The sequence below is a fragment of the Dendrobium catenatum genome, unplaced genomic scaffold (assembly GCF_001605985.2).
Source record: "Dendrobium catenatum unplaced genomic scaffold, ASM160598v2 fragScaff_scaffold_1271, whole genome shotgun sequence".
Taxonomy (NCBI): domain Eukaryota; kingdom Viridiplantae; phylum Streptophyta; class Magnoliopsida; order Asparagales; family Orchidaceae; genus Dendrobium; species Dendrobium catenatum.
The window spans coordinates 1,054,813-1,066,344 of NW_021319733.1; the positions used below are offsets into that span (position 1 = coordinate 1,054,813).

At 32.2% G+C, this 11,532-nt stretch overlaps 1 protein-coding gene across 1 annotated transcript; it reads left to right on the forward strand.

Annotated features, from left to right (window-relative positions):
- Positions 1-2,739: 2,739 nt before the first annotated feature.
- LOC110100833 (heavy metal-associated isoprenylated plant protein 36) lies at positions 2,740-4,355 on the forward strand. Its single transcript, XM_020828521.2, has 3 exons — positions 2,740-2,954; positions 3,086-3,161; positions 3,302-4,355. The coding sequence occupies exons 1-3, from the start codon at positions 2,913-2,915 to the stop codon at positions 4,069-4,071; spliced, it is 888 nt and encodes a 295-aa protein (XP_020684180.1). The 5' UTR covers positions 2,740-2,912; the 3' UTR covers positions 4,072-4,355.
- The last annotated feature ends 7,177 nt before the right edge of the window (positions 4,356-11,532 follow it).

An 11,532-nucleotide genomic window follows, 5' to 3' on the forward strand; every position in this document is an offset into this window, starting at 1 on the left:
GAATATATTATATGGAATAGATTCAAAGCTTAAAAATCATGCAGCAATTGAGGTTATCTTATCTCAAAGAAAATAAAAAGAATAAGGAATATAGGTTTCAACAAGACTTTAATTTGTTCAAGTTGTAAGGAATATAGCTTTCTAGCAGGTTGTTATCAGAAATTCCAAGTCAAAGAGCCATTCAACCAAAGGAAAGGGGCCTCTCATAGTTCAAATAAAGGGATATTTAGAGCCGAAACTTCCTTGTCAGTTCCAATTTATCTCTGATTTGAAGTTTGTCTTCAAAGAATTATACTCTTGCTAAATAGAAAAAAAAAAATTCTACTGAAAATTCAGAGCATTTGAATTTTGGAGTTTGTGGTGCTGAGCTCTTTCTTTCCTCTCATCAGCTTTATGTTATGTGTATTACTTATCAATTTACTACTACATTTATTATGTTTGGAAAGAGAGAAATGATAAGAGATATAAGAATTCAACTTAGAATTGTTCTTCAATTTACTGCGGCATAAAAAGGGCTAATCATCTCAAAATTTCTAGTTGGAAGAATTATGGAGCTATGAAAGATATGTTTAATGATATTATATTGGAAACATTTTCTATATTATGATGACAAGATTGAACTGATGTCAATTGATAGTTCATTTTCTTCTAGGATGGCCTTTTGCAAAAACTAAACAAATTCATTTTCTAGGTTTTCTATATGCTTTTGATTTATTGTAGCTAACTGTAATGATCCTAATTTTTGCATGATGAACTAATTAATAACCTATTAATGATTCATAAGAAAATTTCTACAAGTATAAAAATATGTGTGGGAGCCTCGTAATGATGTGCTTGTAAGCATAGATGCACTATCCTCTCTATATTTTGAGTTCTAACATAAAAGTGTAGCGGCGCTGGAGTTTGGTGCTACAGTGCCAGCCTCTCGGGTTTAAGATAAGCAAGGGGAGCACCGTGGTCTAAAGCGTTGCAACGTTAGGTTAGAAAATTTAGTTTTTTAAGACATCTCAATCCACTCACACCCTCATAAATACACCTAAGCCATTCCCCTCCTCTATTCCTCATTGCTTGGCTAAGGAGGATAGAAGAAGGTAGAGGGAGATGATATAAAAGTTTGCCTATGTAGAATTTCATATGTTCTCCTAGTTATCAAAGTTATTTTATCGTGGTAGGTACCTCAAATCCTATTTATATGTCAATGATTTCGAGTTTAATTAGTTTTTCATCTCTCATAAATCTAATTAAAATGTATTATCTTTTGATATAGTCAACTTTCACCATGTAACTTTTGATATGTTTTATTAATAATTATTTTGCATATTTTGGTATGAACATCTTGTATTCTCATTGAATAGTTTTGCATGTATAGTATTTTAATTAAATTGATAATGATAGAGGTACATTGTAAATAAATTAGGACTATTGCATTGATTCGATTAGGGTTGACATAACATGCATATGTCACAACTCAAATGAACATGATATGGCATGCATACTAATATAAGTACACTTGCAGAAAACACATAATGATATTGCAATATTAAATTGATCTACATGTTAATTGATACATAATATATATGACATGTATTATAATTAGTAAGATATAAAATATATCAGTTGTGTGTACTTACAAGAAAGGTTGGCTAGCTATAGACTAATTCAAGTTGATTGGAGCAAAATACCCTATATTGGAGGGTAGACTGACGAGTTGAACTTTAAATTATGGGTTTGTGGAGTAATCTCAATACAAGATATAAGATACAATATATGAAGTTATAAGATGACAATATACACCAATGGACAAGAGTGACAACTCTTATAAAAAGCTAATTAACTAACATAATGATATGTTATGATATAACAAGATAAAATAAAATACCATATGATTAGTCGGATGTCTTGACTTGTATAATGATAGATATGATATTATATACATACAAGACATTACCCCACATGATTAGATGCAAGATACATGACATGCATAAGCCATACATAAGCTAAATGACACCTAATATGATACATGAACAAGATGCATAATGACTCTGATACAAATATAATTACATAATAAACCTGGTACATTAAGTGACACATGATACATATATAACATGATGCTAGATGCATAGTGTTAGATATTGGTAAGCATGAAACATAATATTTCCATTATGTTCACTTGCATAAATAACTAATAGACTCGAGTTACAATTGTGATCTTAAATAATTCCTATAATATTTTTTAAGTAGTCTTTTTTTCTTGATACATATGCTAGGATAGAACTAAGTCAATGATTATTAATGATTTTCATGACTATGATTCACAATTCATACAAAGATGCATACTAACATGATATCATTAACATGATTTGATAAGATACATTGTACTAGCATGATCTGAATGAGTATATTCATATTGCTTAACTTTTTTGATATTGTGTACAATAGTAGGTTCTAATGACCTACAAAACTTCTACTCATTGTATGATTTTATATGATTTTAGATAAGAGTGATGACCAATAGAGTGAGGCAAGCCATACTTTGGTAATGAGTATTTCTTATGTATTTTATATTTATTTATTTGACTTAGGGGTAAGAGATAAAAACATCTTTTAAATGATGCTCGCTCGAATTTCTTAACTGCCATTTTTTTTTTTTTTTTAATACTGCCCTCAATTTTTTTATTTAAAAAATTACATTTTAAGTAATAGGTATATAAATTACACTGTGTCGGCGTTTTAACCAAATCAAAGCACTTTCCTTCGGCCATAAGCTGCTCACGTGGTTTTTGTGTGCCGATCGTCTGTAGTAATCTTCGGCTCTTTCCCCGCCACCTCCCTAGTTTTATTTTCTACTCTCAGCTCTTGCCGAGCTCCTTTCGCCTCTCTCACTCTCTGTCTCTTGCTCTCTTTCTTCCCCTATGGCCTCCGGCGAAGCCGCCGCAGAGCCTCTAAAATACAAGGTACTTTCCGACTCCTTTTCCCCTTCTCTCCTTCTTTCTTCGATTATTTGTTCTTTTTTACTGCTCTTTCAGTTGCAAATATGATTTTTTTTTTCTTTTCAAAAAGTTCTTTTGTTTTTGTGTGATTTCAGACTCTAGCTTTGAAGGTTTCGATTCACTGCGAAGGATGCAAGAAGAAAGTGAAGAAGGTTTTGCAAGGCATCGAAGGTAAAGTTTCGAAACCCTGATTCCCATCTCTTCTCAATCTATCAATTCCTTCAATTTTTTTCTTATCAAAGTCGCTTTTTTCTTAATCTCATTTCGGAAATCATCCAAAACCTTTGGCCATTTCATGGAATTTTTCACAGGGGTTTACAAGACGACGATCGATTCCCAGCAGCAGAAGGTCACGGTGACCGGCAACGTTGAGGCCGATACACTGATAAAAAAGCTGGTTAAGTCGGGGAAGCATGCCGAGCTCTGGCCGGAAAAGAAGCCCGCTGGACAAAACGCTCCTGCCGGTGGCGGCGGGAAGAAAAACAAGAAAAAGGGCAGCGGCGCAGCGGCATCTCCTGGGAAGTCCGATGAACGGGATAATAGCCAGTCCGCTTCAGACGTGGAAAATAGTTCATCTGCTGAAACCGCCAAATCCGACGGCGAGCCGCAGAATAACAGTGGAAATGAGACAAAGAAATCCACTAGCAAGGTCGACTCTGGTGCCACTGCATCCCCTACGGAGAAACCCGCCGGAGATGAAGCCGAAAAACCCTCTCCTGGCAGTGGCTCCAAGAAAAAAGGCAAAAATTCACAGACCAACGCTGCACCCGGCGGCGGCGGTGGCAGTGTGTTCGAAGGTAAGCAGGGGAATCAGCCGCAGAGTCAAATTCCGGTCCTTTCCTACCATATTCCGGCATACTCAACTCAGCCTCCGGCATACGTTTTGAGCTATAGCACCGCGCAGCCTGCCTCTAGCTATGGTGGCGCCGCCTACTATCCTTCCGCAGTGCACCATAGCAACTATATTTTCTCCGGCCACCAGGCTCCAGCTGGTACCCACTATATTCCTGCAATGCCCTCTGCGCCGCTTTCCTCCGACATGTTCAGCGAAGATAACGACAATGCTTGCACTGTCATGTGACCGCCGGCGAACGGATTCCGGCGACTGTCAGATATATAAATATATATATAAAGTAAGTATCTTTGTAAGGATGAGTTGGCTATGTATGGTAAATTGGTGGAACAGTTGAAGCTTTGGAGGTTTTGGGTCTTGTGGCTTTTTTTGCTGTTAAGCTTGAGCATTAAGGAATAAATATGCTTTGTCCCATTTAGTGCAAGAAGCTGTCATATTGATTAGATATCTGTTTTGTTTTGTTTATTTTGTGCTATTTAGCTTTTGGTAAAGTTTGTTATCTCTTGTCATTATCTTTGAAGTTGTTATGTCAATTGGCAAATGCTTGATATTTGTAAATGGACCTCATATTATGTGAATATGGTGAGAGATGCTTTGTTTGAAAAGCTCTTTTTCAAGTTGTTGGCATTATGAAGTTAATAATATTACACAGTTTGATTTGTTGGTTAGGAGTTTAGGCTACCGATTAAAAGGTCTTGAGTTCGAATCTTATGTATTCGATGTGTTTATGTGTCTGTCTTAATTGGTCTAAATATCCTAAAAAAAGTTAATAATATTGGTATTTGAATGAGGGGAGAGTATTTTGATCAATTGGCCATTAAATAAACTCTAAAATATGCATATTGAAGCTTGGACATTTGAGCGAGGGCGTATCAAGGCAAATCATAACAAATTAGTGAGCTTTGTTGACATTTCAAGGTCTTAAGGAAGAGCATTGACCTTCTATTGGGTTGTCCTATTGCATCCCAAGGTCAATCAAGTTAATCTTGATTAGAGTCAACTCTATATGCTTCCATCAATTCATTGAACTCTAATTATTCCATGAAACTAGTTCAATCTATGTTTACAAGAATCAACCAAAGGTTTATTCAAATTACTTTAAGTCAATCAAATTTAATTTGCTTAATAACATATCCAAGCTTTTTAAGTATGATTATACTCTAATCAGACAGGCGAACAATCTAATCTAATTACTGTTAAAGCATCAAAATGATTTATTCAAACTTGATCGTTTAAACACTTATTTGACCTAAAGAGCGCAAATACATAAAGCCCATAACTCACATAATTGATCAATCATCCCGAGCCTAATAATAATTTTTTTATGTAGATCTTATCTAAGTTTATCTAATTCCCAGTTGAACTCTACAATATGTTTAGCTAAGGAGAGTCTTAATCCAATACATTACTCTACATTAGTTAATTGAGGGTACTTGTGCCTATTAGGGTGCACGTAAACTTGCACTCACTAACTATTGACCAATTTCATGCTAGCTTAATGTTAGTTAACTTGAAGAAAATATAATTTGTCATGCTTGTTCTTGAGGTAGGTTAACTTAATTTAAGTCATAATGATTAATTATAACAAAATAAAATATCATATAATGCATCCAAATCAAATTCTAAGTTTATCTGACCTGAGCCACATTCAATCTAACATATACAAGGTATTATAATTTTCAATATTAAATCCATGCCTAGGTTCATGGGCCTTTTTGGCTAGGGCATAAATTAAACTATAGATAAAATAACTCACATCAATAGTGTTGAATCTTGATTGGTCCGGTGGATGATACCGAGCTTATGACCTGAGGACATATAGGCGAGGATGATATAGTCATAGAGATAGAGAGATGGATCTAGATAGAATATTTATTATCTAAAAAAAAAATATAAAAATAAATGGAATAACGAGGACTCTATTTTGTAGAGCTCAAGCAGAAAAAAAAAACAATGTTTATCTATGCATCTCTCTCGATTTTTGTCATCTCTCTCTCTCTCTCTCTCTCTCTCTCTCTTTCTCTCTCTCTCTCTCTCCCTCACAACCTCCCCCCCTATTTATAGAGCTTGGGAAGTTACAATAGAATATGTATGGAATACAGGAGTTTTACTATCAGTTTTGATATAGCTTGGCTTGCTGTGCTAAGTGGTGTAGCGATCTTATGAGTTAGGATGCAGGTAATGTGAACCTGGGGAGTTTGGATATCAAGCTGGCGCTGGGTAGGAATATAGTCTGATGTTGCTCTACTAAAGTGAGAGGGGATGAGTAAGGACTTGATGTATATCCCTAAGCTCAACAACAATTCGATTATGAAGGATCTCATGTGGACGAGATGTGTGTCTTTTGTAATAGCCTATATTTTTTTCCAATCAAATATATTTTTTAGAGTCATCATAAGTCAAATTTGTAAATCGTCTTCACCATAATATAGATATTATTATGCTTTAATTGTAATAAAATTTTTCTAATTTTGGAGGAAGTGTTAAAAATTAAAACAAGAGGGTATAAGTGGATTTTTGTGATCGTTAGATGTCCATTTTGCAAACTAATTTCACCAGAATTTTTTATACATGCTTAGTTAAATTATGAATATTTTATATAATTTTTAGAGCTCCAAATTTAAAAATATAAAAGAATTTATATAAATTTTACACTAAAACATAATAATTGGCATAATTACATTCAAATCCTTAAGAAATTTTATTATAAAATATCCTTATCCATTACATGAATCCATAAAATCTATTTAATTTTTTTTTATTCCTCAAGCTAGAGAGTAGAAGAGAGGGAAATACAAGAAAAAAGAGAGAAGAGAGTAAATAAAATCTAGGGTTTAAAAGTCATAGAACAATTTTTATCTATTGGTTTAGTTGAAAAATTTGCTCGTCTCAAGGTATGCTACCCTTACCCTTCCTCTAATTTCAATGATTTTGTATATTTTTCTTTTTATGAGTTTTAATTTGGTATGAATGTATAAATGTTATTATATCTTAATTTTTAGCAAACTTTCGTCATATAACTTTTGGTATGTAATATATGTCGTTAATATGAACATTTTGACGGGAACATAGTAAATTTCACTGGTTATTTTATATTTTGGAGGAAATATTCTAATTTAGATAATTTGGATAAATTTATAAATTTGAGAAATGATTATTAAAATCTTTTTATATATGTATATGACATGAATGCAAGTTATAATATAGCTATTATGAATACACATATATGAAAAAGTTTACTCCATATTTTTGTTGGAATTTTACTAACTTTGGTGCATATACAAATTTTACGTACATTAATATGATACAACAACAACGACAACATCAAGTCTTTGTCCCACTACGTGGGGTCGTCCTGTTTCCTCCAAAGCTACTAGAATCCTTTTTCACCATTATGTCATGTTAAAAGTCAATTTCTCATTTAAATCTAATAAAGAATGATCATTTCTAATATTCTCTAACCAAGTATTTTTAGGTCTACCTCTATCTTTCTTAACATAAGTCAAATCTAATACCTCAACTTTCCTAACTGGGTCATCAGAAGGCCTCCATTTAATGTGACCAAACCATCTAAACAGACTCTCTCTAATCTTATCTTCCAATAGAGCTACTCCAACCTTTTCACGTGTATGCTCATTTTGTATCCTATCTATAAGAATAAAACCACTCATCCACCTAAGCATCCTCATCTCTGCAAGACTTAACTTAGTGTTATGCTTCTCTTTTAATGACCAACAGTCGGCACCATAAAGCATTGCATGTATCACCACCATCTTATAGAATTTCCCTTAAGTTTGAGGGGGACTTTTCTATCGCACAACAAGCCCGATGCATTCCTCCACTTCAACCATCCAACTTGAATTATTTCGATAATATCTATATCTACTTCACCATCACTTTGAACAACAGATCCAAGACATCTAAAATGTGTACTCTTATTAATGACTTGATCACCTAAAGTCACAATCCCCTTACTAGGTCTATTGCTACTAAAATTATACTTAATATATTCATTTTTAGATCTACACAAGTGAAAACCTTTAGACTCTAAGGTTGACCTCCATAATTCAAGTTTACCTTCAACTCCCTCTCTAGTCTTAGCAATAAGAAGAATATCATCAGCTAAAAACATACACCAAGTTACATCCTCTTGCAAATGTCTAGTGAGAACATCCATGACTAAAGCAAAAAGATATGGGCTTAAGGTTGATCCGTGATGTAATCCAACCGAAATAGGAAAATACTTTGTCAAACCACCTATTGTTTGAACACAGGTAATAACTACTACTTACATATATTTAATGATTTGAATAGAAGCATTATTAACTCCTTTCTTTTCAATAACTCTCCATAGCACTTCTCTTGGAACTTTATCTTCTCTAAATCAATAAATATCGTATGTAAATCCTCCTTATTCTCTCTATATTTCTCCATCAAACCTCTCAATAAATGTATGGCTTCCATAGTAGACCTACTCGACATGAATACAAATTGATTTTGAGAAACATTAGTATCATGCCGCAACCTACGCTCCATAACTCGCTCCCATAATTTTAAAGTATAACACATTAACTTAATTCCTCTATAGTTCGCACACTCTTATGCAACACCTTTATTCTTAAAAATAGGAATTAACATACTCATTCTCCAATAATTTAGAATATATTTAGTCTTTATAACAATATTAAAAAGTTTAGTAAACGAAGAAATTCCTTCATCTCCTAAGCATTTCCACATCTCTATTGGAATATCATCTGGTTCAATAGCTTTTTCTTACAACATGTTATTTAAAATCTCTCTAACTTTGATTTTACTAATAGGTCATTAAAAATAAAAGTCTCTATTTTTATTTAGGGTGCTAAAGTCACTGAAGTCAATCGTATTTTTACATTCTTCATTAAAAAGTTTAGTAAAATATCTCATCCACCTTTGTTGAATATCATCTTCTTAGAAAAGTATTTTTTGATCTTTATCCTTAATATACTTTACTTGAACTAAATCCTTACTATTCCATACATTAACATGATATAGTGAACTAAACATTAAGTGTGTTATTAGAAGTATATATATTATATATATATTACTCATTTAGATTTGCTGGAAACATGTTACCTTATATAGGAGGATGAGCCATGGACTTTCCTTTAAAATAAGGTGTATGATGTAATCCTAAATGATATGAAAGGGAGACATAAGAAGACAGATTGACATGATATGATTAGCTGACTCTTAGGAAGAGATGTCTTAGCTTCTGATATAAAAGCCACATGATCTAAATAACTTGATTCTTATAGAGTTGGCCTACATGATCGAATATAGGAAAAATACCACATATAGTTAATTTATTTTATATTGCTTGCATATGCTTATGACAGTAATATATGTATGACAAATTATATAATTGACATGACATGATTTATATAAGATACATGCTATGACTAATACAAGTATTTGATAAGACTAATATAATTGATACAAAGTGATTTGATATATATGAACCATATGATTGACATGATGTACATGCTTATAATAGACAATGTACGACATACATATAATAATAAAATGTCTATTGATGTAATAAGATGCTATATAAATTATTTTATAACTGATGGATATAAGATTTATAGAACTTAATGCTCACTATTCACTTAATTACTAATCACTGCTCTTAAGATATACATTTATACTGATATTTATTGATCATATGATATGTTACTATTTCATTAATTGCTATATGCTATTACAATTATATGTTTATACATATAATGATTGAATGATTACATGTATATTTTTTGCATTAATTTCAATTGTAGGTCTTGGTAACACTACAGGAAAATCACTGATTTCCGGCGGAATTTTCCGGCGCATTTCCGACGGTTTTTTCCCAAGGAATTTTCCGGCGGCTTTTAAAAATTTAATGAAAATGAATAAATTTTTTTACTAGTTAAATAATTTGACAAAAATTATTAAAACTTATATTAACAATTTAATTAATTTTCATTTTAAAATTAATTATTTAGTTAATTTTTATTTTATATTAAATATTATTTTTTATTTTAAATTAAATAGTTTCATTTTTAAATAATTAAAAAACTAATTGATTGTTGGTCTGACTATACTTTAAATAAAATATATTGACAAAAATTGCGTATTTGCATAATCGGCAATTCCGTCGGATGCTTGAAATTCTTCACGAAGGACCGCGGTTTGAATCTCACGGCCGACGCAGCGCGGTGAGAGAGAGAGAGAGAGAGAGAGAGAGTTCTCCTTCCGCATGACCCAAATATTACCCGTGAGATATCTGCAAGAAGGTACTTGCACAAGCAGTCATGAGTGTACATATAACTTGTTTAACCATTAAATGAGGATAATTTATCTAGTTGGTGAAAATGATAAGATTCTCTTAGTTAACCTAAGATAATAACACTATTTTTATTAAATTGTAGGTTATGCTAGTATTATTTAACTCATAATATCCTTTTTGGTATTGCATAAACATGCATTGATTTATGAATGGGATATATTACTTATTATTATGTTTTCAATAATGACCAACAATAATAACAACATCAAGCTTTTGTCCCACTACGTGGGGTTAGCTACATGAATCCTTTTTCTCTATCATGTCATGTTAAAAGTCAAATTCTCGTTTAAATCTAATAAAGAAAGATCATGTCTAATATTTTCTAACGAAGTCTTTTTAGGTTTACCTCTACCTTTCTTAACATAAGTCAAATATAATACCTCTACTTTCCTAATCGGTTCATCGGAAGGCTACTGTTTTATGTGATCAAACTATCTAAGATGACTCTCTCCAATCTTATCTTCCACTGGAGCTATTCCAATCTTTTCACATATATGCTTATTTCGTATCCTATCTCTAAAGGTAAAACCACTCATCAACCTAAGCATCCTCATCTCTGCAACCCTTAACCTAGTGTTATGCTTCTCTTTTAATGACCAACATTTGGCACCATTAAACACTGATGTTGCCAGGTTCCAAGTCCTAGATGAGAAAAGTGGAGGGTGACATTACATAGTCGACAGCCAGCGTAAAATTTATCGAATAATCATGATATGAATCCTTTAAAAAAATTGTGTTTAATAATGACCAATCATCCTTAATCACTTTTTATAAAATAATTAGCAATATCTAACACTACAGGAAATGTACAATTTTCGGCGGCAAGGTCTATCATAAACCAAAGCATTTCCATCAAAATTTACTTTTTATCATTGGAATAATTTTTCCTGGTAAGATATGCGTCGGAAAATGGTTTCTAGTGGAATAAATTCATGTTAGAATAAATTTCCAACATATTTCCAGTGGATTAGAATATCTTGATATTCAGAGTGTATCTTTATGTCTTATCATTCATGATTAAGCAATCTTAAGTTAATTTTAGACCATTATGAGTATTTTAACATTTAATAAAAATGTAGAAAACCTAATTTTTATGATATACATATTAATGCATATAATTAATTATCATATTATAAGTGAATGATAATATATTTTCAATATTATAAATACTTAAGAAAAGGTCGGAGTAGCTCCAAACTCTAGTGGAAGATAAGATTAGGAGAGTCATCTTAGATGGTTTGATCACATAAAATGGTTGCCTTTCGATGATTCTGTTAAGAAAGTAGATGTATTAAATTTGACTCATATTAAGAAAGGTAAAAGTT